This window comes from Dryas octopetala, chromosome 2 (genome assembly GCF_963921425.1).
Source record: "Dryas octopetala chromosome 2, drDryOcto1.1, whole genome shotgun sequence".
Taxonomy (NCBI): Eukaryota; Viridiplantae; Streptophyta; class Magnoliopsida; order Rosales; family Rosaceae; genus Dryas; species Dryas octopetala.
In genome coordinates, this window is record NC_141367.1 from 26,645,078 (window position 1) to 26,672,330 (window position 27,253).

General features: G+C 35.7%; 6 protein-coding genes across 6 annotated transcripts; all 6 read left to right on the forward strand.

Moving 5' to 3' along the window:
• Positions 1-2,509: 2,509 nt before the first annotated feature.
• On the forward strand, positions 2,510-3,589 carry LOC147294892 (uncharacterized). The gene is made up of 2 exons (XM_086230435.1): positions 2,510-2,787; positions 2,894-3,589. Exons 1-2 carry the CDS (start codon positions 2,628-2,630, stop codon positions 3,376-3,378), a joined length of 645 nt encoding a protein of 214 aa, XP_086086561.1. The 5' UTR covers positions 2,510-2,627; the 3' UTR covers positions 3,379-3,589.
• Positions 3,590-3,601: 12 nt separating this feature from the next.
• LOC147294893 (plant intracellular Ras-group-related LRR protein 3-like) lies at positions 3,602-8,386 on the forward strand. Its single transcript, XM_086230433.1, has 5 exons — positions 3,602-3,958; positions 4,058-4,149; positions 4,661-7,127; positions 7,343-7,509; positions 7,592-8,386. The coding sequence occupies exons 3-5, from the start codon at positions 6,537-6,539 to the stop codon at positions 8,238-8,240; spliced, it is 1,407 nt and encodes a 468-aa protein (XP_086086559.1). The 5' UTR covers positions 3,602-3,958; positions 4,058-4,149; positions 4,661-6,536; the 3' UTR covers positions 8,241-8,386.
• Positions 8,387-8,584: 198 nt separating this feature from the next.
• Positions 8,585-10,159, forward strand: LOC147294894 (protein DOWNY MILDEW RESISTANCE 6-like). Its single transcript, XM_086230434.1, has 3 exons — positions 8,585-9,139; positions 9,265-9,592; positions 9,739-10,159. Exons 1-3 carry the CDS (start codon positions 8,679-8,681, stop codon positions 9,988-9,990), a joined length of 1,041 nt encoding a protein of 346 aa, XP_086086560.1. The 5' UTR covers positions 8,585-8,678; the 3' UTR covers positions 9,991-10,159.
• Positions 10,160-13,421: 3,262 nt separating this feature from the next.
• On the forward strand, positions 13,422-14,668 carry LOC147294895 (non-functional NADPH-dependent codeinone reductase 2-like). Its single transcript, XM_086230449.1, is given in 4 exon segments — positions 13,422-13,801; positions 13,886-14,038; positions 14,040-14,127; positions 14,235-14,668. Coding segments are annotated over 4 exon segments (975 nt in total). The 5' UTR covers positions 13,422-13,478; the 3' UTR covers positions 14,646-14,668.
• A 3,925-nt stretch (positions 14,669-18,593) lies between these two features.
• Positions 18,594-20,049, forward strand: LOC147294896 (non-functional NADPH-dependent codeinone reductase 2-like). The gene is made up of 3 exons (XM_086230421.1): positions 18,594-18,963; positions 19,048-19,291; positions 19,398-20,049. Exons 1-3 carry the CDS (start codon positions 18,641-18,643, stop codon positions 19,806-19,808), a joined length of 978 nt encoding a protein of 325 aa, XP_086086547.1. The 5' UTR covers positions 18,594-18,640; the 3' UTR covers positions 19,809-20,049.
• Positions 20,050-25,426: 5,377 nt separating this feature from the next.
• Positions 25,427-26,868, forward strand: LOC147294897 (non-functional NADPH-dependent codeinone reductase 2-like). Its single transcript, XM_086231805.1, has 3 exons — positions 25,427-25,812; positions 25,897-26,140; positions 26,248-26,868. The coding sequence occupies exons 1-3, from the start codon at positions 25,490-25,492 to the stop codon at positions 26,656-26,658; spliced, it is 978 nt and encodes a 325-aa protein (XP_086087931.1). The 5' UTR covers positions 25,427-25,489; the 3' UTR covers positions 26,659-26,868.
• Positions 26,869-27,253: the final 385 nt, after the last annotated feature.

The window sequence follows — 27,253 nt, forward strand, 5'->3', positions numbered from 1 at the left end:
TATCAGTCACCGTCCCTGCCCGAATTGGTGGCCATTGGCACGAGTGACTCACACGCTTTTGAAATGGGAACAAAACGACAACCGACGTACCCTCTCCAACACTCCAACTTGAATGGTTCTCTCTGACAGCGAGGTGGGACCGTGCCACGCGTAAAAGAGATTGCAAGGCCAGGAATTCATCAACTGCAACTGCGTCTGCAAGCAATTAATATGAATATCCAATCCCAAATATACTAAAGCAATAACAAAAGTGTGTATTTACGGAATAAGGAAAAAGGGAAAAGAGCTATATATATATATATATATGCTAAAAGCCTAAATCCACACAAGAATCATTCTATATGTGAAATGATATCGTTGGAATTGATATATGTGTATAGGAATGAATTGTTTTATGGGATTGATCTCCCTCCACTTTGTAAATGGGATTTGGGACCTACATATACTATAATAAATGTAATATTCAAGTGGCATGCATATGATATTATGATGTATGGATGTATGTGAAATTGTGAATGAACCAAGCTAAGTGCATATATGATTCTCTTTGTGTCTCGTAAAGGATAAGGAGATAAGGCGGATATGCTCAGCACATTTGAAATAGCTAGTAGCTAGGCAAACTAATTATTATTAGAACTTGGAGAGAGATAGAGATAGAGCTTCCTTAGTTGCTAACGTAGGACCCTTTGTCCCATGACATATATGTTCAAATTAAAGGAGCTAGCTAGGGATAATTGTATGACATAATCAAGGAAAAGGACAAAGATTAGCGGATTTTTAGTTTAATTAAATTATTGAGAAGTTATCCCAAAAGAGCAGATAGGGCTCTCGAATAGGGAATTGCATGACCTTTCGGCTTTTCGATCGAGTTGTCACTTACTTTAATTATGATTTTTTTTTTTTTAAAGTGAAGTTCAATTATGATGTGATGAATTAATTACTAGTTTGATCTTACGTATTCTAAACAGTAATTACCAAGTCAAGTACCTAACTCAAAATTTCTAGGAGATTAAGGTAATCATGCATTTCAGTATTAATTAGGTATAGTAAAGATGAATAAAATCACGATGCATGTTCTTCCAGCATGCACAGAATCCAACTAAATAAAAATACAGATAGTATATGATTGTTTACATAATTAAGGGACAGAATGTCGGTCTTACCAACTACTATATATATATATATATCTCACATGGCTTACGAAATAATATGCACCTATACATATGTTTGTGTGTGTAACTAAGTATATAGAGCATGCCTAGCTAGATAGCTGAAATTTGTTTGTAGCATAACTAAAAGATTGTTTGGAACAACCTTAATGAGGAAGTATTTGAGCAGCAGTTGTTGTTGGTAATTAATTTGGGCCATTTGGCCCAGCCCCGGCCCCTTTTGTTTTGTTCCTTACAATGCGATTATTTGTTGGTCTCAATCAATGACCCTGAAATTGCACTTCTCCCTGGACATGGTGGGTTGTGGACCTCGCAGGACCACATGGCCAGTTTTCCAACATTTATATTAAGTAAAATAACTTGATTAATTATAAACTGTCATGAAGACGATAGGCATGCACTGTATATATATCCAGTCATATCCTAATTAATGACGTGTGCATTTGTTCGAGGGTGGCAGGCCAAGCATATGATCGATATATTTGATGAGACCAAGCATATGATATATATGATATATCTCAGTAAGTGTTCCCTTCCTTCTAAAAGTAAAAACAAACTGGTTGTGGATCCCATGCATGCCTAGTTTGCCCTTGCATGCATCACCGTTTGCCACCACCACGATGATGACTCTGAACGTGGACCATATATATAAGACTTTGCGATGATGATAAGATTGAACGAATCTATATATATACACACACATTTAGATAAACAAGATAATTTAATTAAAGCACCAAGTAATATTGTGCATATTTTAAACAATTCTTTTAAACTGGAATTAGAAAAAAAAACACACAATTTCTTTTGAATTAAATTTTCCGGCGCAGACATTGACATATATACGTACTTAACGGCGGACTAAAGTTGTGGAAATATCAAAATTGTTCTATATTATATTCGATCCTGGTTAATTTCCTAAGTATTCGATAGTAGTTGCAGGCCAAGGGAATCGAAATGCTTTAAGACCCAGGAATCAAAATGCTTTAACTTGTCTTAAACTTTCCGAAAATCATAGTCTAGTCCTTGTGTTCACATACGGGAGTTTGTAAAAAGAGAAAAGAGTAATTTTGACCCAAAAAAAAAAGAGAAAAGAAGTAAAACGACAAAGAAATCACCATATATCAATTATGATAGATCGATATTATTTAATAAGCATCAAATCATTTTGTAAGTAATATGGCCCACATAAGAGAATTTAAAAAAGGAAAAGAAAAAAAGTTGCAGTAGTACGAGTGTTAACCGCGTAAACGCGCGCGGGTGCTTTTACCCCATGGGTATTGGAATCTATTAATCTACCCATTGAACAAAAAAAACTCTATAAATAAGGGCCAGAGGTACCATACATAGGCTTGAAGAGGCAACTCCAACACCATCTTCTAATCTTCTTCACCACTCACTCTCTCTCTCTCTCTTCCTATCTCGTACCCAAACAAACAAACCCCAGGAATAAAATTAAGCATGGAGCCTGACCCCACCAAACGCATCACTCTCAAACCCACCATCAAGTTCTTATGTAGCTACGGCGGCAAAATCCTCCCCCGTTATCCCGACGGCAAGCTCCGTTATCTCGGCGGCGAAACCCGTGTCCTCGCCGTGCACCGCTCCATTTCCTTTGCCGGTCAGTTAATATCCCTCCGTGGGCTCCTTTTTTTTGAAAAAAAAAAAGTTATATTTGTTTTATTTGTGTGTTAAGTGGGATGTATGGGTATGTGGTGTTTATACAGAGCTATCGTTGAAGCTGGGTGAGTTGTGTGGCGCATCGGCCAGTCTCCGGTGTCAATTGCCCAGCGAAGATCTGGACGCCCTGGTATCCATAAAGTCGGACGAGGACCTGACCAACCTCATGGAGGAGTACGACAGAGCAGCAGCGGCAGCAACACCAGCCTTGAGTACCTTGAAGATCAGAGCCTTCCTTTCATTCCCCACCAAAACCCCAATCAAAATCTCATCACCTCCTTCTTCCTCCGCCTCTTCCTCCAAATCCCCAACTTCCTCACCTAATTACAGTACTGCTTCCGGCTCCACTCCCAGATTCCACATGCCCTTGCCCGCCGTCGACCGCTGCCTCCGTCAGATCTCCCAGCCGCCGCCGCCGCCGGTGTTTCAGAAATCTCTGGCGCCGGCCAAGGTTCATCACTGTGCCAATTACCATGCTCATGGGAGTCCTAGTCGTCTATATCTCGTTCACAACTGCAACCACTGGCAATAGCATATATCATCATCACACCCTCGGACTGAGACTAATATTATATGCCACGGCCCATTATAACATATTAAATACTACCCAAAAAAAAGGACAAAAAACAAAAAGATCGAGTTATATATGTTAAATGTGATATGTACATGGGGCTGTAAATCGTTGAGAGGGATTGCTTTTTGATCCGTGGCGATTAATGAATTCAGTCCAATTTCGTTTTTTTGTGATGGTGAGTCAAGTGCTTAATTTTGCTTTTTTTTTTTTTTTTTTTTCTTTGGTCTCTCCCAAAATCCATATATTAGTCGGTATTATTGCACAACAGCGCTTCCATTGCTGTTTTCCGTTAGGTTCTGTTAAACGCCGTTGTGCATTATGTTCATGTGCGTAACAGCAGGGTCAGGGTGTTCTATTGGTCTTTCTGTCAGAGAGTAATGTATTTGCGTGCCACGTTTCGTTTGACTGCACCATTTAGGTCCGGCTAGCCTTTTGCATAACCGTACGTGTCTGTGATGTATATATGTGTCACTGTGTTATGCTTATGCGTGCAACATACCCACCCCATCTTCATCTCTCTTCGTTCGTTGTAATTTCAGTTAATTAATTTCTTCTTATTGTTTTTTAAAATAGTTATTTTAGTCGATTATATATATTTTTTTTTTGTAATATTTAATACTTGACATTGTGACTGCAGGTTTATTATGACGAAGACACTAAAATGAAACAGGCAGGATATATATGATCATCGAGGGGAGGATGAACGACTCGAACATCTAGAATATTTATGTAAGTTGGATTTCTTGACCTTCCTTTTTCTCTTATGTGATTAAATGCTTTGAACTTGATTTGCAAATTTGAGGCTTAGAAATAAGAATTTATGAAAAAATAATGCTTACAAAAGGTGAAAATTAATGAAATCTTTCAACCACACTTTTGGAATTAATGTTCGAAGTTATTCATTGGATGGGCAATTTCATTTTCAGATTAAGGCAAATTCGTAGTTTTTGGTTTAGCATTTCCAGCGAGCTTACATCCAGACTTTTAAAAGCTTCTTTTTTTTTTGGCCATGAGACTTTAAAAACTTAAAATCAAGATATTTAGTACTCTCACTTTCTTTATTTCTATTTTTTTTGTTCCTTCAAATTTTGGAGATGCATTTAATGCTACTATATATGATATTTTATTATCCATATGAAGTTATGTACGTAATAAGTTATGGTCTACGAGTGACGGGCCATGACTAACTAGTGAAGTAGTGATGTATAAATGCATGTATGACGGTTTCTTTTTTGACCAGATGCGATCAATATGTCTGCTGGATATATGGGAAGGCAGTGGTAGTTATGGAGAATAGTAATGGCGATTTCATATCAAACCTACATATAATTCCAAAATAACATGGAATAGCGATACAGTTGGAAGTTATTGGGGGACCATTTCATTTGGGTACATACAAATATCAATCAAAGAAATGAGATTCTGAATACTTCTGGAATTAATTGAACATGGGATCAAGAGACACCATAAAATGTATGTGACTGCATGTGCCCCATATATATATATATGTGTGACAGTTCGTGGTATATTTAGCTGCACGTAATTGATTTAATTTAATACCAAAGAAAAAAAAAACACAGATGTCAGATAGAGACTTTCTTTGAGGAGAAGAATGATTCTTGATAGGAAGGGAGTGGGAGGCCCTCCACTCACGTAGCATTCACAGTGACAGGGATGAGATTCCTTTGGCTGTCTTAATTAATATCTATATATAGAATATGGAGAAGATTTGAGATGATTCCAAATTAACTATTTAATTTATAGAAACCAAACAAATCTCTGATAGATATTTAACCATATATGTATTGTTATTAAGAGGTAATTAAAGCGGGTCAAGCTAGGTTAATGCTACTTTGTCCTACCTCACCATGTGTACGTGTGTTGTGTGGATCCTTCATTTCTTTCTTTCTTAGTAAAGCCATTAACTTTGGATGATCATCTTTAACTTTGACAAAGAGTGAACGCATGTTTGTGTGGAAAAGTGAACATGTAATGGATCCCACAGAGAGCATGCAACAGCTGTTTCTGTAGTATTAATAATGTAAGGTCGCTAGCTTGCTCGCTTTAATTAATAGATGATAGTGCCAAACATGTATGTATATATTAATGGAAGATAGATAAGGTCCAAGGCACATTAATTGGTTGCTCAAAGTGATCAAGATGATGCCCAATATTACTATATCTCTTCATCATATGATAATTTGAAGGACGTACTTGATGGTGATTGAATTTTAATCATAAGATTATCAACCAAAAAAAAAAAAGAATTTTGTGCATGAGGAAATTCATAACACTACTACAATAAAGAGAATAGAAGGAGGGACCATATATGACATAACACTACAATAAAATAACGATATTAATTGGTTTATGCATAGTCTAATTTGCATGTTTATGTATACAAAATTTATAGCCAAAATTGGTTGGTCCACTATAATTTGAATAATGATACATATTTGATAATTTAAACGAATAAAAATATAATTTCTTTAACTTCGTCAAAAAGTTAGACAAATACAGATAAATATATTTTCAATTCGAGTCATTGAAAAAATCGGACTAGTTTCAAAGAAAAATTATTGTATATAACCGAAATACAGTCATACAATATAACTAATTCACGTATTGTAATATTGGTGGATGACAATTTATATTGTAGGATATGATATCAATAATATATACCCACATTATAACATGTGGCCGTGTTACAATTATACATACCTTGATTTCAAGTGAGGCAATTTATCTTGGGCTTGCAAATATTGAGGGCTCCAAAATGTTCAGGGCTTGAAAGAAATTGCGGGTTGAAACAAGAAAGCTTGAACCCAGACGGCCCAGCCCATTGCTAGTTTTCGTGAAAAGTTCAAAACGGTTTTCTTCATAGTTATCATAATGAAACCCAAAAAACAGCAGCCCACAGGATTATCTCGCACTTTCCAGTCCCTCTCTTGCTTCTCTGTGTATTATAAATATATATATGTTTGAATGTTTCCCTTTGTTCTAGAACTCACTTCTATGCGTCACTCTCAGTCTCAAACTATCATCATCTTCTTCTACTTGTATACCCATCTGCTGATCTGCTTCAGTTTCAAGTTTGAGTCTCAATTCTCAAACAGATGGATCAACAGTCTAAAGACTTTCCAATCCTATCCTATGTCCTAACAAAGCTCGACCCTGATTCACATCCACCACTCTCACCACAACTCCAAGAGACTCTGCTAACCCAGCTGCCCCACTTGAACCGCCCCAAAGTCCTGGCCTCAATGACCCACCTCATTCCCACCACCGCCGATCAGACCCACTCCCTGCTCCGGACCCTCGGTCCCCGCCCCGAGCCGTCCACCGTGTCCGTCGCACGTGCCAAGATCGCTGAAATCCAGAATGAAAAGGATCTGAGCGAAGCGGCAGAGAAAGAGTTGGAGATATACAGGGCGGTGGTGAGGTTGGAGGAGATGCACGATGCCTTTGAGAAACAGTTGAGGGATGTGGAAGGGAGGCTTGTTGAGGCATATGGGTCGGTTGTGGTTGAGTTGGAAGAGGAAAGTGAAATCCAATTGGATGAGGAAGTGGTTGGAATATTGAAGGAGGCAGAGAGTGGGGTCGTTGAAAGAGTTGAGCTTTCTGGGCGTCAGCTCAAGTTTCTACCCGAGGCCTTTGGGAAGCTTCATGGGTTGGTCTCACTCAATCTCTCAAACAATCTGCTAGAGGTATTTCCCCTTGTTTTGTTCTAATTGTTGGGTATTATCTAATTACCATTGATGTTATGTATTCATTGCATAATCTGTAGCAGATTTATGGGGTTTTAGGGTATTGCAACTCAATATTGTTTGCTCATGAAGAGAGTAATAACTTATGATTGCATTTGTTTTGTTCCTGGTAACTTATATTCTATATAACTGGTATTATTTGTGTGGCAAAACAGTTCATTCCAGACTCAATAGCAGGGCTTCAGAAACTTGAGGAGCTTGATGTTTCATCCAATCTTCTAGTTTCCTTGCCAGACTCCCTGGGATTGTTGCTTAATCTGAGGGTCCTCAATGTCTCGGGAAACAAGCTGACTGCCCTTCCTGAAAGCATTGCTTGCTGCAGGTAATTAATGTCAAGGTTTCTCTCTTTACCTGCTATTTTCACTTTGGACAGTTTTCAACACTTGTTTTGTACCTCATATTAGATCACTGGTGGAGCTGGATGCAAGCTTTAACAACCTGATGTGTTTGCCAACCAATATTGGTTATGGACTAATGAATCTCGAGAGGCTCTTAATCCACTTGAATAAAATCCGCTGCCTGCCAACATCTATCAGTGAAATGAGGTCTTTGAGATATCTAGATGTTCATTTCAATGAGCTTCGTGGGCTGCCATACGCAATTGGGAGACTGACAAATCTTGAGGTGCTGAACCTGTCCAGTAATTTCAGTGACTTGACAGAGCTTCCTGAGTCAATTGGTGACTTAACCAACCTCAGGGAGCTTGATCTAAGCAACAACCAGATTCGAGCTCTTCCCGCAACATTTTGTATGCTTAAAAATCTCACCAAGCTCAACTTGGACCAGAACCCCCTCATAATTCCACCAATGGAGATAGCAACTCAAGGGGTTGAAGCTGTGAAGGAGTACATGGCAAAGAGGTGGCTTGATACCATAGCAGAGGAACAACAGAGGAGCATGCTTGAAGCGAACAAACAAGCAGTTCAGACTGGATGGCTGGGTTGGGGTAGCTCCTTGTTCAATAACTTGGTTTCTGGGGTCTCTCAGAGTATTGCTGATTATCTGGGAGAGAAAAAAGCTTCTAAAGACCCATTGTTGGATCAACAGCTGTGATAATCCGGCCTTTTTGTAAATAATTATGTGCATATATAGTTTGTACAAGTAATGATGTGTAAGTTATGATCCCTGTGAGATAGTACTGATTACATTATTTGATGTGAAAAATCTTGATATATAATGTTACAGATTTCAGGTGTGAACCCATGAATCTAATCTACTTCCAGTTCTCTTTCCCATTTTTTTTCATGGGTTTGAAATTCTATTCCGTTATTTCTTTCTTCTTTCCTTTTTCCTTTATGTTTTGTTTTTCTGACGTGGACTATGCCAGCTAATTAAATTAATGACATGCACTAAAACTAGCTACCCCCTGTAGGAAAGTGTGGTAGAGCATGACAAAACAATACCCGGAGGGGTCAACTATGATTGGTGTGTCTCATATATTTCCTTTCAGTTAGAGCTCCTGATCAAACTCAATCCATCTTCTTCCCAAAGATGGCATACTTCCAAATGGCTAGAGACACAACTCCTCTTTCCATCTCTTCGAATTTCATTCTCCCAGAGAATCATAGGCCACACCTCTCACATGTATCAACTCTGGAATCAATTCCTATCATTGACTTGAATGACCATGGCAGCAACAATGGTCAAGATCCCTCCCACTTAATTCAAAAGATATCACAGGCATGTGAGGTGTATGGATTTTTCCAAATCATCAACCATGGAGTACCTGAGGAATTATGTGACAGAATGATGACTACCTTTACCCAGTTCTTCAAACTGTCTCCTGAAGAAAGGGCACAATACCATACTACAGATCATACCAAGCCAGTAAAGCTTTTCAACTACTACCTCAAGGTTGAAGGTCAAGATCAAAAAGTCACTATGTGGAGTGAAACCTTCTCTCATCTTTGGCATCCTATCAGTTTGTTACCTGAAAACCCTCCCCAGTACAGGTACTCGATCTTTTTCTTAGCTTCAGCTCCTAGGTACAATGTAAAAAGAGTTACACTAACATATGAAGCTTATTTCTAGTTTGTGCTAATTATTTTGTGTATTTTATTTTCTGGGTTTTACTTAGAGAGGTTTTTGCTGAATATTCAAAGGAGATTGGTGCATTGATGAATAGGCTTTTGGGATTGCTATCCCAAGGGCTTGGCCTAGAGGAGGATTGCTTACAAAAGAAGCTGGGTGAGAATCCCACTCTAAAAGCACAAGCAAACTACTACCCACCATGTCCAGACCCTGAGCTCACACTTGGACTAGGTGTCCATACTGATCTTAATGCACTCACAGTACTTAGGCAAACAGAGGGAGTGACTGGCCTTCAAGTGATCAAAGATGGGAAATGGGTTGGTGTTGATCCTGTGTCCAATGCCTTTGTCATCAATCTAGGTGATCAGATTCAGGTAACTCTCATGTCTTTCTTTCCACATAGAATTTTGTGAAACCAACAATGTATTACATAAAAAATAAAAAAATAAAAAATGTCATAGATGATAGATCTAGCATTACTCTATTTAATTGGAATCATGTCTCCTTTATCTCTGCGTAGGTTTTAAGTAATGGAAGGTATAAAAGCGTGCACCACCGCGCAGTAACCAACAAGATTCAGCCACGTTTAACACTAGCAATGTTCTATGGACCCAACAAAGACATTCTGATCGGCCCAATTGAGGATTTGATTGATGAGGAACAACACCCTCCATTGTATCGGAGCTATCACTATGCAGAGTATCTTCAAGAATTCTACAAGCAAGAAGGAACGAGAAGGTTGGTCAAGGAAGTCTTTGAGTTGCACAATTGAAACTGACCCATGAATCATGATTTATTTGGTTATCGCCCTACAAAACCTTATTGTGTTCATCAGAACCCGTTCACAATGTTTAGTCTCTGCGCATAATAAGCAAATTGTGAAGGCAAGACTTGGGTTCATTTATTTAATGAAATCACTTTCAAAAAAATATTTTCTGCATTTTTTTTTTTTTTGTATTTTGTGCAAGGGCCATGAATAACGTAAAATATGTCTTTGTAATCAATAAAAGAAGAGTAGGACTATGTTGGCTATTCTACACTACTCTCTTGACATGGTGGTCCGGTGTGAAAAAATTTAGACATATATTTTAAAATTAATTGATAATAGGAATTATAACTTAAGATTCTTATAAGTAATTAGACAAGGTTATTTTTTTAATTTGGGATAATATTCAATATTCTCACATGCTCATGCATATGTGCTATCACTTAAGTTAAATACGTGTATAATTTATATTCATATTAAGTGACGAAGAATATATGTGGTCATTTGGCCTAATATACGTGAGTGAATATATAATGATATTATGAAAAAATATAGATATTAATCTCAAAAATAAATTGACAATAGGAAAAGTAATTCAACACTCTTATAATTTACTAAATAAGGTTATATTTTTTTTTTGTGAAACAATACTCAACATTATCACGTCTCCACATTCTCACACGGTGAGGAAAGAATAGTGAGAAATAAAGAGACAGAAAGAGAGGGAGGGGGAGAGAGAAAAAGACAAAGAGGGTGGGAGGTGGCCTGCGATGGGTATGGATTGGGGTAGTTAAGCTGGGTCGGGTGGAGGTGGGGTGACTGTTTGTTTTTACTTTTATAAGTATTTTATTTAAGGGATATAAATGAACTTTTTTGAAAATAGTGAACATGAGAGTAGTGTAGAATGGTCAGAATAACATCACCCATCACCCGTAGAAGAATAAACAAGAATAAAAAATGTCTTTTTCTTTTCAAACACAACGACAATGCTAAGAAGTAGGGGTGGGTTCGGTACGGTTACCGTACCGAAACACCCATACCGAATTCCGACCGATATGGGTCGGTAACCGATCACTTCGGTATCGGTCGGAGAGTGGCGGTATCGGTCGGAGACTGCGGAGACCGGAGGGAGAGAGGGGAGCCCGGCCTCGTCGCCAGCCGTCGCCGGAGGGCGGCAGATCGAAGAGAGAGTCAGAGAGGTGATCGGGGAGGGAGGAGAGAGAAGGCCATGGGGAGGGAGAGGAGGAAGAGAGGGAGAGTTTGGCGCCGGTGTCACGCCGGACTGAGGAGAGTTGGTCCCGGGAGGGAGGAGAGAGAACACGGGAACTGGGAGAGAGAAAAAGATCTGGGACTGGGAAAAAGAGAAAGTGAGAAATGAGAGGCGAGAGAGAGACGCGGGGGGGGGGAAGGAAGAAAAGAAAAAAAGGAAAGCTTTTAGAAAATTTCATCACTGTGTTGATATACATATTTTATGTAGACTAATACTATCATATTATGTTGTATCAGTTTATGCTTCTCGCTCCTCCACTATGTTCCAACTACAGGTACACCTCCAATTCCAAATACGACATCGTTGGCCTATTGGCTATTTTCCAATTTCTACTATAATTTTTCATTCTCTTGTTAAGCTCCCTTCTCACATTTTTTTTTTTTTTCATATTTTGTATTCAAGGTTCAAAATGTTGGCCAAGAAAAAAAAAAAACACTAAGAAGTGAAAGACCCTTTAAAATCTGGAAGGAATATTTCTGAATGTCCTCTTTCTCCTTTAATTCCTGTAAAGAATAATAAAAATAAAGTTTTATTTTGTAAAGAATAAATAAGGTATTTTGGGGTTTCGTTTAGGGTTTGGACTGTGGGGTTTAGGGTTTAGGGTATTTTGGGGTTTCAAATTTCAATTGGGGTTTGAAGTTTTTTATTTTTATTACATATGTTTTTTATAATTTATAGTATATAGTCAATAACTTAATAGTTTACATGTTTTTTAATTTATATCATCTTCTAAATCTTAGGGTATATGGTATAGGTCATATACCTAATAGGGCCGTTAAGCTAAATGGCTAATACCATATACTAGTAATAATATATTATACCATATTATACATTTATGATTGAGGTAATTACATAAATCATAAATAGTCCATAACTTCATAGTCTATAACTTAATAGTTTACATGTTTTTTAATTTATATCATCTTCTAAACCTTAGAGTATATGGTTTATATGTCATATACCTAATAGGGCCGTTAGGCTAAATGGCTAATACCATATACTAATAATAATATATTATACCATATTTTACTATATTATATCATATTATACAATATACTAAATTACTAATATTATATCATATTGATATAAATTATAGAAAATTAGAAATGTATTATATAAAATTATAAATTATATAGAAAGGTAATACTAAGTATTTTATATTTAGGGTATACCAGTATAGTATAGAAATGTATAAAAATAAATTATTTTAATTATACTTTTTTAATATACGGTCGGTATCGGTATACCGTCGGTACCGAATTTTGTAAACCAATACCGTTACCGAATTCATCAGTATTTTCGATATCGATATTTTTTGATATAAAATTAGTACGGTATCGATATTTTTTGATATTTCGGTATTTTTACCCAGCCCTACTAAGAAGTGAGGGAGGATACTTTAATAGTTTTAACTTTTAACAATTGATTCATACATTTGAAGTCTATGGTTAAAAATGAAAAATTAAATTCAAACTTTTGGATGACGTTGCACCTTCGTAGGTAGTTGAGAGTGGCATAATCAATGACGTTAGCACCTTGGTAGCCGGAGGAGAGTTGTATAAAAACTATTCTCTAATCTCTGTTGTCCAGACTCAAGTTTGACAATGTCAGCAATAATCATGGATGAAAATATCTAGATATTATTGATGAGAATAACTTATCTGTCTTAAGAGAGACTGAGAGAGAAACAGAAAGAGAAAGAGAGAGGGAATAGCAGGTAACATGTTTATATTACAAATAAATTCTTCTCCTTATTGATATATTTATCAAGATATTTGTAATTTTATTTATTAATATTTAAATAAATTGTAACTAATATGTAATTGATATATATATATTAATATATGTTAATAAAATATCAATATATGTTAATAAAATATTAATATATGTTTACAAAATATAATAATATATCACAAAATTATATAAAAAATTTCAAAATTTCAGAAGAAAAAGAAAAATAAGATGAAATTCAACCAAATTCAACTCTAATTAAATCAAAGCTCATTTATTAATTTTAATTAATTAATAATAAATTAACAAAATTTAACTCAACTTTATTATATCGATATTTACTATATATCAACAGTAAATTTGGATATCGATATTTAAGAAATTTCGGATACAGTTTATAAAACCAACTTCATACCATTCAACGCACATTCAGCAGCGGCAGCAGCAGCAGCCTCAGCTTTACATTTTACAAGAGAGCAAAGAAAAGTAAAAGATGGCAGCAACCCAAATCCCAGAGGTGGTGCTGGGCTCCTCCACCGGGCGCAGGACCATGCCTGTTCTTGCCTTTGGCACAGCCGCCGAAAACTTAGACCCAGCCGCTTTGAAAACGGCGGTTCTCGAGGCCATCAAGCTCGGCTACCGACACTTCGACACGGCTGCTATATACCGCTCCGAGCAGACTCTCGGAGAAGCCATTCAAGAAGCACTCACACTCGGCCTCGTTGCTTCAAGAGACCAACTCTTCATCACTTCAAAGTTGTGGAGCAACGATTCTCACCCTGACCTTGTCATTCCTGCCCTGCAGCAATCACTTCGGTCAGTCTCTGTCCCTCGTTGTAGATTGGTTTTGGGTTGAATTGGGAGTTTTGGGTGGGACTGATTTGTAATTTTTATGTACAGGAATCTTCAATTGGAGTACCTTGACCTGTACCTCATTCACTGGCCCATCAGTGCCAAGCCAGGGAAAATGGTGTACCCACTACTTGGGGAGGACCTTATGCCTATGGACTACAAGGCTGTGTGGGCAGCCATGGAAGAATGCCAGAGACTTGGTCACCAAGTCCATTGGAGTCAGCAACTTCTCCAGCAAAAAGCTAGAGAACATACTCTCTTTTGCTACCATTCCTCCTTCAGTGAATCAAGTGAGTCCATTTTCAATTTCCTAGCATGAATTCCTTACTTCGTTTCTATACACGGAATGTTTCTTTCTTTTTATTTATTTTATGAACCATCTTTAATTTGTGTGTAGGTGGAAATGAGCCCACTCTGGCAACAGAAGAAGTTGAGAGACTTCTGCAAGGCCAATGGCGTAGTTGTGACTGCCTTCTCTCCTTTGGGTGCCAAGGGGACCAGTTGGGGCACCAATCATGTTTTGGAAAGCAAAGTGCTTCAGGAAATCGCAGAGGCTCGTGGAAAGACTATTGCTCAGATTTGCATTAGATGGGTATACCAGGCAGGGGCAACTCTTGCTGTGAAGAGCTACAACAAGGAGAGGTTGAAGCAGAACTTGCAGATCTTTGACTGGCAGCTATCAGATGAAGACCTTCACAAGATCAACCAAATCCAGCAGCGCAAAATGATGCTTAGAGAAGAACTTGTTGCGGCTAATGGACCATCACCATTTAAGTCCCTTGAAGATTTATGGGATGGTGAGGTTTAGCCTTATTATGCTTAATGTGCATCAAATAAGTGGACCATGTCATATGGCATCCGCATGTGTGCAAAAGATAAACTTTTATGTCATGGTCTTATATGTATTTCTTCCCAATTAACTATTTAATTTAACTTGTAGAAACCAAACAAATCTGAAAGAGATTTGAATTAATCATTGTTATCCTCTGGGTTATTAAGATAAGAAAAAGTGGTTTGAGGCTTCTCCTACACTACCCCACCATGTCTGATCCTTAATTTTTATTTCTTTCTTGTTGATGAATAGAAAGTGGTCACCAGATAGTCAGAAACCACCCACTTTTAATCAACATGTTTTGACAAAGAGAGAACGTCTGTGTGGATAATTTGTAATCTAATGCATTCCACAGTTGTATCGTCTGTAACGTAATGGTAATGAGCACTAGAGACTAATCAATGAAAGAGAGTTCCAGCTTATAAAGTGATTACTAAAATCTTGGTAGCTCGGCTAAGACCCCTTATGAAAGTTTTGGTTAGTCCTCATCAGTCTAGTTTTGTCCCTAGGAGAGGTTAAATTCTGATAACATCACCATGTCTGATCCTTAATTTTTATTTCTTTCTTGTTGATGAATAGAAAGTGGTCACCAGATAGTCAGAGACCACCCACTTTTAATCAACATGTTTTGACAGAGAGAACGTCTGTGTGGATAATTTGTAATCTAATGCATTCCACAGTTGTATCGTCTGTAATGTATGGTAATGAGCACTAGAGACTAATCAATGAAACAGAGTTTCTAGAGACTAATCAATGAAACAGAGTTTCAAGTGACATGATTGCTGAAATTGAAGATGTCTGTTTCAAAGAAACATACATGGTTAGAATTTAGAAACGGTGCTCTCGTTTGGAGTGGATTGTTTTTAACCGCTCATTTTTAGTGTGATTGTAACACCTTTATGTAATATTACTAATTTACTTATGTTATTAATATGTGTATAAATGTATAAATACATCATCTATCCATGTTATAACACTTGAATTAGCGATATTAGGTAACAGTATTGTAAGTTCTCACACCGATAAATTTCTTGTTTAAAATTACCCCAACTTAGTTATATCTCGTCCATCCGGCTAAGTTGTAAGTTTATAACTGCAAAGGCCAACTTGTCAATATTGCATATGAAGCTGGAATGGGCTGGCATGGCCCAATTTGTTCCGCTCACTGCTGTAAAGCGGGGACGGACGCAGGGAGCGGCTAGGGCTACAGCCCCTCCAATAAAAAAATATTATCCCAATAGGACAATTTTAGCCCCTCCAAAATATAACCCATACAGCCCAATAGGCAATAGCCCATACCCAGTTACCTCAAAGTCCAAACCCAAGCAGAGTAAAGCATTACTAGATGTATCTTTCCTTGCTTATTATTGAAATTCACTTGTACCACAGAGTTTTGTTAAACTAAATTTTATTAGATTCATTATATATGTTTGTGTGATTGTGTAATATTAACAGGTTCTCTAAAAATTTGAGAAATGTCATTAAAACAAAAGAGACTGTCGAAATTTTTAAAGATTATTTTCACTAATGAATATTAGCTTCAAATTTAGCCCACCCAAAAGTGTAATCCTGAATCCGTGCCTAAGCCCAGGTAAGGGCAAGTTTAAAACTCAGTTTAGACGTCTACTTTTTGAGCTTCCATAGTCCATTCTATCGGATATCCACTGGATCTGTAAGACTATTAACTTCCATCAATTTGTGGATAGCATTAGACAAGGTACAATATAACACTGGCCCAATTGAGGATTTGATTGATGAGGAACAACACCCTCCATTGTATCGGAGCTATCACTATGCAGAGTTTCTTCAAGAATTCTACAAGCTAGAAGGAACGAGAAGGTTGGTCAAGGAAGTTTTTGAGTTGCACAAGTGAAACTGACCCATGAATCATGATTTATTTGGTTATTGCCCTACAAAACCTTATTGTGTTCCCTGTTCACAATGTTTAGTCTCTGCGCATAATAAGCAAATTGTAAAGACAAGACTTAGGTTCATTTGTTTAATGAAATCACTTTCTAAAAAATATTTTCAGCATTTTTTTTTTTGGTATTTTGTGCCACGGGCCATGAATAACGTAAAATATGTCTTTGTAATCAATAAAAGAAGAGTAGGGCTATGTTGGCCATTCTACACTACTCTCTTGACATGGTGGTCCGGTGTGAAAAAATTTAGATATACATTTTAAAATCATTTGATAATAAAAATTGTAACCTAAGACCTTTATAAGTCACTAAACAAGGTTACTTTTTCAATGTAGGACAATATTTAATATTCTCACATGTCCATACATGTGTGTCATCACTCAAGTCAAATATGTGTATAACTCATACTCATATTAGCTGACGAAAAGCATGTGTGGCCACTTGGCCTAGCATATGTAGGTAAACATATTCTGATATCATGAAAAAATCTAGATATTAATTTCAAAAATAAATTGATAATAGGAAGAGTAGCTACCACCCTTATAAGCCATTAAATAAGGTTATACTTTTTAATTGTGAGACAATACTCAACATTCTTACCGTCTCCACATTCTCGCACGGTGAGGAAAGGATAGCGAGAAAGAAAGAGACAGAAAAAGAGGGAGGGGGGAGAGAGAAAAAGACAAAGAGGGTGGGAGGTGGCTTGCGATGGGTGTGGGTTGGGGTAGTTAAGCTGGGGCGAAGGAGGGGTGACTCATGACTGTTTGTTTTTATTTTTTTAAGTATTTTATTTAAGGGGTATAAATGAAATTTTTTGAAAATAGTGAACATGAGATGAGAGTAGTGTAGGATAGTCAGAATAACATCTCCCATAGAAGAAAAAACAAGAATCAAAAATGTCTTTTTCTTTTCAAACACAACGATAATGCTAAGAAGTGAGGGAAGGTATTTAACAGTTTTAACAATTGATTCATACATTTGAAGTCATGGTTTCAAAATGAAAAATTAAATTCAAACTTTTGGATGACGTTAGCACCTTGGTAGCAGGAGGAGAGTTGAATAAAAAGTGTTCTCTAATCTTTGTTGTCAAGTTTGACAATGTCAGCAATAATCATCCAAAAGTTTAATATTTTATCAATATATATCAATATTTTATTAATATATACCAATATTTTATCAACATATATTAATATTTTTTTTATATTAAAAGAATCGATAATGCTAATTGTTTCACATTTTTTTTCTCATATTTGTATCTCATTTTATGTATCATTACTTTACTAGAGGAGTATTTTTTTTTCTTTTTTAGTTTTTATTTTTTATTTTTTAATATCCAATGTTTCAATGCAATGTAAGGTGGTATGAAATTATGATATAAAAATATAATAAGTATAGCATTACTATCAAAAAATATCAATTATATATTAGTTATAATATATTTAAATATTAATAAATAAAATTACAAATATTTCAATAAATATATCAATAATGAAAAAGACTTACCTACAACGTAAGTATACCACCTACTATCCCTACCCTTCTTCTCTTTCTTCTCTAATCTTTGTTGTCAAGTTTGACAATGTCAGCAATAATCATGGATGAAAATATTTAAATATTATTGATATATATGTTGATAAAATATTGATATATATTAATAAAATATTAATATATATATGTCTATAAAATATAGTAGAATATTACAAAATTATATAAAATATTTCAAAATTTGAGAAAAAAAAAATAAATAAGATGAAATTAAACCGAATTTTGATCTAATTGAAATTAAACCAAATTTAGTCCTAGTTAGATCAAAATTCATTCATTAATTTTAATTAATTAATAATAAACCAATAAAATTTAACTCAACTTTATTACATTCATTTTTACCGATATATATTCATTGATATATCGTAAATTTGGATATTGATGTTTAAGAAATTTCGGATACAATAATGCAATATAAAACCGACTTCATACCACTCAACCCACATTCAGCAGCAGCAGCAGCAGCAGCATCACATTTTACAAGAGAGCAAAGAAAAGTAAGAGATGGCAGCAACCCAAATCCCAGAGGTGGTGCTGGGCTCCTCCACCGGGCGCAGGACCATGCCTGTTCTTGCCTTTGGCACAGCCGCCGACAACTTAGACCCAACCGCTTTGAAAACGGCGGTTCTCGAGGCCATCAAGCTCGGTTACCGACACTTTGACACGGCTGCTTTGTACCGCTCCGAGCAGACTCTCGGAGAAGCCATTCAAGAAGCACTCACACTCGGCCTCGTTGCTTCAAGAGACCAACTCTTCATCACTTCAAAGTTGTGGAGCAACGATTCTCACCCTGACCTTGTCATTCCTGCCCTGCAGCAATCACTTCGGTCAGTCTCTGTCCCTCGTTGTAGATTGGTTTTGGGTTGAATTGGGATTTTTGGGTGGGACTGATTTGTAATTTTTATGTACAGGAATCTTCAATTGGGGTACCTTGACCTGTACCTCATTCACTCGCCCATCAGTGCCAAGCCAGGGAAAATGGTGTACCCACTACTTGGGGAGGACCTTATGCCTATGGACTACAAGGCTGTGTGGGCAGCCATGGAAGAATGCCAGAGACTTGGCCTTACCAAGTCCATTGGAGTCAGCAGCTTCTCCTGCAAAAAGCTAGAGAACATACTCTCTTTTGCTACCATTCCTCCTTCAGTGAATCAAGTGAGTCCATTTTCAATTTCCTAGCATGAATTCTTTACTTTGTTTCTATACACGGAATGTTTCTTTCTTTTTATTTATTTATGAGCCATCTTTAATTTGTGTGTAGGTGGAAATGAGCCCATTCTGGCAACAGAAGAAGTTGAGAGACTTTTGCAAGGCCAATGGTGTAGTTGTGACTGCCTTCTCTCCTTTGGGTGCCAAGGGGACCAGTTGGGGCACCAATCATGTTTTGGAAAGCAAAGTGCTTCAGGACATCGCAGAGGCTCGTGGAAAAACTGTTGCTCAGATTTGCATTAGATGGGTATACCAGGCAGGGGCAACTCTTGCTGTGAAGAGCTACAACAAGGAGAGGTTGAAGCAGAACTTGCAGATCTTTGACTGGCAGCTATCAGATGAAGACCTTCACAAGATCAACCAAATCCAGCAGCGCAAAATGATGCTTAGAGAAGATCTTGTTGCGGCTAATGGACCATCACCATTTAAGTCCCTTGAAGATTTATGGGATGGTGAGGTTTAACCTTATTATGCTTAATGTGCATCAAATAAGTGGACCATGTCATATGGCATCCCCATGTGTGCAAAATATAAACTTTTATGTCATGGTTTTATATGTATTTCTCTTGTCACTTGCTAAGTTGCTAGATAAATACACCTTTTATGTCACTGGTGTATATGTATTTCTTTGGTCACGTGCTAGACATATACACTTCCCCATTGTGATCTTTATTTCTCTCACTATCCTCTTTTTTCTGTTTTAATTTGGTTTTCTTTGTTTGTTATTGTGTGTCATTGTTCTCTTGAATAGCATCTATCTTTACAGAACTTATGCAAACTTCATACCCCAATAGTTCATTGCATGGTTAAAAAAAATTTGATTTTTGAAAGGGAGGCCCCCAGCTCACGTAGAATTCAAAGGGGGGATTCTCTTGGTCTTCTCAATTATGGAGAGATTTGAAATGATTCCCAATTAACTATTTAATTTAACTTGGAGAAACCAAACAAATTTGAAAGAGATTTGAATTAATCATTGTTATCCACTGGGTTATTGAGATAAGAAAAGTGGTTTGAGGCTTCTCCTACACTACCCCACCATGTCCGATCCTTAATTTTTATTTCTTTCTTGTTGATGAATAGAAAGTGGTCACCATATAGTAGAAAAATTATAGGGTATGACCGATATACCGCCACGTGGTATAACCAATCTAACGTATAAGGGTAGTATTGGACGAGGTGTTTATATTAATAAAGTATAATATTAATAACATTCATTCATATTATAACAAATAAATTTGTTATACCACGTGTCAATATAGCGGTTATACAAAATAATTTCTCCATATAGTTAGAAACCACCCACTTTTAATCAATTGATAATAGGAATTATAACCTAAGACTCTTATAAGTTATTAGACAAAGTTACTTTTTTAATATGGGATAATATTCAATATTCTCACACGCTCATGCGTATGTGCTATCACTCAAGTCAAATACGTGTATAATTCATGTTCATATTGGATAACGAAGAATATATGTGGTCATTTGGCCTAATATATGTGAGTGAACATATAATGATATTATGAAAAAATTTAGACATTAATCTCAAAAATAAATTGGCAATAGAAAAAGTAATTCAACACTCTTACAAGTTACTAAATAAGGTTATATTATTTTTTTTGTGAAACAATACTCAACATTTTCACCGTCTCCACATTCTCACACGGTGAGGAAAGGGTAGTGAGAAAGAAAGAGACAGAAAGAGAGGAAGGGGGGAGAGAGAAAAAGACAAAGAGGGTGGGAGGTGGCCTGCGATGGGTATGGGTTGGGGTAGTTAAGCTGGGTCGGGTGGAGGTGGGGTGACTGTTTGTTTTTACTTTTATAAGTATTTTATTTAAGGGATATAATTATATAAATGAACTTTTTTGAAAGGCTTTTTTACTCAAATACCACCTGAACTATAAAGGGTGTGCTCAAATACCACCCAAACTTTTTTTCTTGCCAATTTACCACCTGAACTTTCACATATTGGCCAATTTACCACCTACCGTCATTTTAGTTAAATTTTCTGTTTATTTCAAGGGTATTTTCGTCATTTATATAAAAAAAGCATTTTAAATATTAAAAAAAAAATCTAATTAAACCCCCTAAAACAAAAGGGCATTTCCATTTTCTATTTTTTTAGTTTTTAATTTTTTTTCTAATTATATTTTAAAAAAAGTTTTTAAAATAATAATATTTTTTTATTGTATTCAAGGGCAAAATGGGAAGTTTGGGAAATTTTTTGATGATTTAACAGAAAAATGGATGTTAGGTGGCAAATTAGCACATATTAATAATTTCAGGTGGTAAATTGGCAAGAAAAAAAGTTTGGGTGGTCTTTGAGCACACCCCCTGTAGTTCAGGTGCTATTTGGGTAAAAAAGCCTTTTTGAAAATAGTGAACATGAGAGTAGTGTAGAATCGTCAGAATAACATCACCCATCACCCGTAGAAGAATAAACAAGAATCAAAAATGTCTTTTTCTTTTCAAACACATCGATAATGCTAAGAAGTGAGGGAGGATACTTTAACAATTTATTCATACATTTGAAGTCATGGTTAAAAATGAAAAATTAAATTCAAACTTTTGGATGACGTTGCACCTTCGTAGGTAGTTGAGAGTGGCATAATCAATGACGTTAGCACCTTGGTAGCCGGAGTAGAGTTGTATAAAAACTATTCTCTAATCTCTGTTGTCAAGACTCAAGTTTGACAATGTCAACAATAATCATGGATGAAAATATCTAGATATTATTGATGAGAATCAAGGTGTTAAATTTTGAAATTTTCGGTGAAATTTCGTTGAAAATTTTATTTTTTGAGGGTATAAAAATTTTAATACTAGTTCACGAATTTTTCGCCAATATTTTGCCAAAATTATCGAATTTTTTGCGAAATTTCGCTCAACAAACCCAGTCATTTTCTCTGTATATCTTCTCCTTGGCAGTTACAAACTTAGCCACCGGCTTGATTGGGGAAGAAGGAAAGAGAAGAGAGAGAATAGAAAAAAGAGAGAAGAGAGCGGGGAGGGAGAAAATCAGATCGGGGAGGGAGAGAGGGAGATCGGAGAGGGATTTGGGAGAGAGAGAGAGTGGCGCTGGAGAGGGAGGACCGGAGGAGAGAGAAGAGAAAGAGATTTGATATTATGCTGATTGAGTCGCATAACAGTGGCGGCTGGGAGAGAAGAAAGGTCACGAATGGAAGCCAGGAGGGAAAGAAAAAAAAAAAGAAAAAGAAAAAAAAGGAAAAAGGAAGAAAAAGTCAAAAAGGAAGAAGAAGCTAGAAGGTCACGCACTCAAGCTCACGCCTGGAGAAGTGGAAGCAGATTAGGAAGGAAAGAAGAAAAGAAGAAAAGGAAAGAAAAAAAAAAAAGTTTAGGGACAATTAAGGTTTGAGATCTTTGGGCAATTGAAAAAAAAAAAAAAGATTTGAGATTTCGTTTGATTCTTTCGAGATTTCGTTTAGTTATCTTTAAACTCTAAATCATAATACATTTCTATATAAAAAATAATTAAAAATACTCTAAAGGGCATAAATTCTAATATTTTATATCATATCTTAAAAAATATAGAGTATATAGGTTTTAATGTAATATTATGGCATATAAAATATTGGGTTTAGTGTATAGATTATAGAGTATAAAAAATATAGTAATTTTAATTATTTATTATATTAATTTTATTTAACAGTATTTGCCTCCAGCGCACATTATATTCATCACATGTCACATGAAACCTACCATATAATTTGGTTTCTTTAATGTTTTTTATCAATGTAGTAGATAATATGTTAAATAAACATATGGTAAAGTTTTATTCAAAATTTCCGTATTTTGATAGCAATTTCCATCGTTTCCGTCGAATTTAAAAATCTTCAAAATTTCCGTCGAAATTTCCATCGAAATTTCCTCGAAACCCGAAATTTTATTCCTTGATGAGAATAACTTATCTGTCTTAAGAGAGAGAAACAGAAAGAGAAAGAGAGAGGGAATAGCAGGTAACATGTTTATATTACAAATAAATTCTTCTCCTTATTGATATATTTATCGAGATATTTGTAATTTTATTTATTAATATTTAAATAAATTGTAAGTTTGTAACTAATATGTAATTGATATATATATATATATTAATATATGTTAATAAAATATCAATATATGTTAATAAAATATTAATATATGTTTACAAAATATAATAATATATCACAAAATTATATAAAAAATTTCAAAATTTAAGAAGAAAAAGAAAAATAAGATGAAATTCAACCAAATTCAACTCTAATTAAATCAAAGCTCATTTATTAATTTTAATTAATTAATAATAAATTAACAAAATTTAACTCAACTTTATTATATTGATATTTACCGAAATTGATATATCAACAGTAAATTTGGATACCGATATTTAAGAAATTTCGGATACAGTTTATAAAACCAACTTCATACCATTCAACCCGCATTCAGCAGCAGCAGCAGCCTCAGCTTTACATTTTACAAGAGAGCAAAGAAAAGTAAAAGATGGCAGCAACCCAAATCCCAGAGGTGGTGCTGGGCTCCTCAACCGGGCGCAGGACCATGCCTGTTCTTGCCTTTGCCTCATGGGTTTCACTAAGCCCATCTAAGAAGGTTCATTTAAGTTAGAGAGAATTCACTAAGCCCCTCTTTTTTTAATCCTACTCTCACCAAACATGGGCTTAGGGTCTTAACTAAGCCAATCCCTACTAAGAAGGTGAAACAAACGGGCCCTTAGGGTATAGAAATTAGTAATTTAGTATGAGATATCATATACATATACTATATAGGGTTTATAATTTAGTATAATATTAGAGTTTAGGATATTTTTAATTAGTTTTTAGATAGAAATATATTATATAAAGTAAAAAAAAAAAAGTTAATAAGTTATAGGGTTTATAAATTTATATATGTTTTATATAAATTATAGAAAATTAGAAATTATATAGAAAGGTATTTAGTATTTTAGTTTTTTTTATTTAGAGTATATCGATATAGTATAGAAATGTATAAAAATGAATTATTTTAATAATATTTTTTCAATATATGGTCGGTATTGGTATACCTTTGGTACCGTGTTTTTTAAACCGGTATTGTTACCGTTACCAAAATCATCGGTATCGGTATGAAAACCGAGTATCGATATCAGTAACTGAAATGTTCGGTAATTTTCAGCGTAATACTTGACCGGTTGTCAATAATTTTCAATTTTTCGGCATAAAATCTCAGCCCTAGTTTTAACAATTGATTCATACATTTGAAGTCATGGTTTCAAAATGAAAAATTAAATTCAAACTTTTGGATGACGTTAGAACCTTCGTAGGTAGTTGAGACTGGCATAATCAATGCCGTTAGCACCTTGGTAGCAGGAGGAGAGTTGAATAAAAAGTGTTCTCTAATCTATGTTGTCAAGTTTGACAATGTCAGCAATAATCATCCAAAAGTTTAATATTTTATCAATATATATCAATATTTTATTAATATATACCAATATTTTATCAATATATATTAATATTTTTTTGATATTAAAAAAATATCAGTTATATATTAGTTATAATATATTTAAATATTAATAAATAAAATTACGAATATCTCAATAATGAAAAAGACTTACTTACAACGTAAGTATACCACCTACTATCCCTACCCTTCTTCTCTTTCTTCTCTACTCTTTGTTGTCAAGTTTGAGTCCTTTGACAATGTCAGCAATAATCATGGATGAAAATATTTAAATATTATTGATATATATATGGATAAAATATTAATATATATTAATAAAATATTAATATATGTCTATAAAATATAGTAAAATATTACAAAAATTATATAAAATATTTCAAAATTTGAGAAAAAAAAAAGAAATAAGATGAAATTAAACCAAATTTAGTCCTAATTAGATCAATATTCATTCATTAATTTTAATTAATTAATATTAAAACAATAAAATTTAACTCAACTTTATTACATTCATATTTACCGAAATCCATATATTCATTGATATTATCATATATCGTAAATTTTTGGATATTGATATTTAAGAAATTTCGGATACAATAATGCAATATAAAACCGACTTCATACCACTCAACCCACATTCAGCAGCAGCAGCAGCAGCAGCTTTACATTTTACAAGAGAGCAAAGAAAAGTAAAAGATGGCAGCAACCCAAATCCCAGAGGTGGTGCTGGGCTCCTCCACTGGGCGCAGGACCATGCCTGTTCTTGCCTTTGGCACAGCCGCCAACAACTTAGACCCAACCGCTTTGAAAACGGCGGTTCTCGAGGCCATCAAGCTCGGTTACCGACACTTTGACACGGCTGCTATGTACTGCTCCGAGCAGACTCTCGGAGAATGCATTCAAGAAGCACTCACACTCGGCCTCGTTGCTTCAAGAGACCAACTCTTCATCACTTCAAAGTTGTGGAGCAACGATTCTCACCCTGACCTTGTCATTCCTGCCCTGCAGCAATCACTTCGGTCAGTCTCTGTCCCTCGTTGTAGATTGGTTTTGGGTTGAATTGGGATTTTTGGGTGGGACTGATTTGTAATTTTTATGTACAGAAATCTTCAATTGGGGTACCTTGACCTGTACCTCATTCACTCGCCCATCAGTGCCAAGCCAGGGAAACTGGTGTACCCACTACTTGGAGAGGACCTTATGCCTATGGACTACAAGGCTGTGTGGGCAGCCATGGAAGAATGCCAGAGACTTGGCCTTACCAAGTCCATTGGAGTCAGCAGCTTCTCCAGCAAAAAGCTAGAGAACATACTCTCTTTTGCTACCATTCCTCCTTCAGTGAATCAAGTGAGTCCATTTTCAATTTCCTAGCATGAATTCCTTACTTCGTTTCTATACACGGAATGTTTCTTTCTTTTTATTTATTTTATGAACCATCTTTAATTTGTGTGTAGGTGGAAATGAGCCCACTCTGGCAACAGAAGAAGTTGAGAGACTTCTGCAAGGCCAATGGCGTAGTTGTGACTGCCTTCTCTCCTTTGGGTGCCAAGGGGACCAGTTGGGGCACCAATCATGTTTTGGAAAGCAAAGTGCTTCAGGAAATCGCAGAGGCTCGTGGAAAGACTATTGCTCAGATTTGCATTAGATGGGTATACCAGGCAGGGGCAACTCTTGCTGTGAAGAGCTACAACAAGGAGAGGTTGAAGCAGAACTTGCAGATCTTTGACTGGCAGCTATCAGATGAAGACCTTCACAAGATCAACCAAATCCAGCAGCGCAAAATGATGCTTAGAGAAGACCTTGTTGCGGCTAATGGACCATCACCATTTAAGTCCCTTGAAGATTTATGGGATGGTGAGGTTTAACCTTATTATGCTTAATGTGCATCAAATAAGTGGACCATGTCATATGGCATCCCCATGTGTGCAAAATATAAACTTTTATGTCATGGTTTTATATGTATTTCTCTTGTCACTTGCTAGATAAATACACCTTTTATGTCACTGGTGTATATGTATTTCTTTGGTCACATGCTAGACATATACACTTCCCCATTGTGATCTTTATTTCTCTCACTATCCTCTTTTTTCTGTTTTAATTTGGTTTTCTTTGTTTGTTATTGTGTGTCATTGTCCTCTTGAATAGCATCTATCTTTACAGAACTTATGCAAACTTCATACCCCAATAGTTCATTGCAAGGTTAAAAAAAAATTGATTTTTGAAAGGGAGGTCCCCAGCTCATGTAGAATTCAAAGGGGGGATTCTCTTGGTCTTCTCAATTATGGAGAGATTTGAAATGATTCCCAATTAACTATTTAATTTAACTTGTAGAATTCAAACAAATTTGAAAGAGATTTGAATTAATCATTGTTATCCTCTGGGTTATTGAGATAAGAAAAGTGGTTTGAGGCTTCTCCTACACTACCCCACCATGTGATCCTTAATTTTTATTTCTTTCTT

Bases quoted from the DNA above. Each gene is read 5' to 3' on its own strand.
- LOC147294892 (XM_086230435.1), top strand. From the start codon at position 2,628: ATGGAGCCTGACCCCACCAAACGCATCACTCTCAAACCCACCATCAAG. The intron at 2,788-2,893 runs GTCAGTTAATAT...GTGTTTATACAG, and splicing joins CCGCTCCATTTCCTTTGCCG to AGCTATCGTTGAAGCTGGGT.
- LOC147294897 (XM_086231805.1), top strand. From the start codon at position 25,490: ATGGCAGCAACCCAAATCCCAGAGGTGGTGCTGGGCTCCTCCACTGGG. The intron at 25,813-25,896 runs GTCAGTCTCTGT...TTTTATGTACAG, and splicing joins GCCCTGCAGCAATCACTTCG to AAATCTTCAATTGGGGTACC. The intron at 26,141-26,247 runs GTGAGTCCATTT...ATTTGTGTGTAG, and splicing joins TTCCTCCTTCAGTGAATCAA to GTGGAAATGAGCCCACTCTG.
- LOC147294896 (XM_086230421.1), top strand. From the start codon at position 18,641: ATGGCAGCAACCCAAATCCCAGAGGTGGTGCTGGGCTCCTCCACCGGG. The intron at 18,964-19,047 runs GTCAGTCTCTGT...TTTTATGTACAG, and splicing joins GCCCTGCAGCAATCACTTCG to GAATCTTCAATTGGGGTACC. The intron at 19,292-19,397 runs GTGAGTCCATTT...ATTTGTGTGTAG, and splicing joins TTCCTCCTTCAGTGAATCAA to GTGGAAATGAGCCCATTCTG.
- LOC147294893 (XM_086230433.1), top strand. From the start codon at position 6,537: ATGGATCAACAGTCTAAAGACTTTCCAATCCTATCCTATGTCCTAACA. The intron at 7,128-7,342 runs GTATTTCCCCTT...GTGGCAAAACAG, and splicing joins TCTCAAACAATCTGCTAGAG to TTCATTCCAGACTCAATAGC. The intron at 7,510-7,591 runs GTAATTAATGTC...ACCTCATATTAG, and splicing joins GAAAGCATTGCTTGCTGCAG to ATCACTGGTGGAGCTGGATG.
- LOC147294894 (XM_086230434.1), top strand. From the start codon at position 8,679: ATGGCATACTTCCAAATGGCTAGAGACACAACTCCTCTTTCCATCTCT. The intron at 9,140-9,264 runs GTACTCGATCTT...GGTTTTACTTAG, and splicing joins GAAAACCCTCCCCAGTACAG to AGAGGTTTTTGCTGAATATT. The intron at 9,593-9,738 runs GTAACTCTCATG...ATCTCTGCGTAG, and splicing joins ATCTAGGTGATCAGATTCAG to GTTTTAAGTAATGGAAGGTA.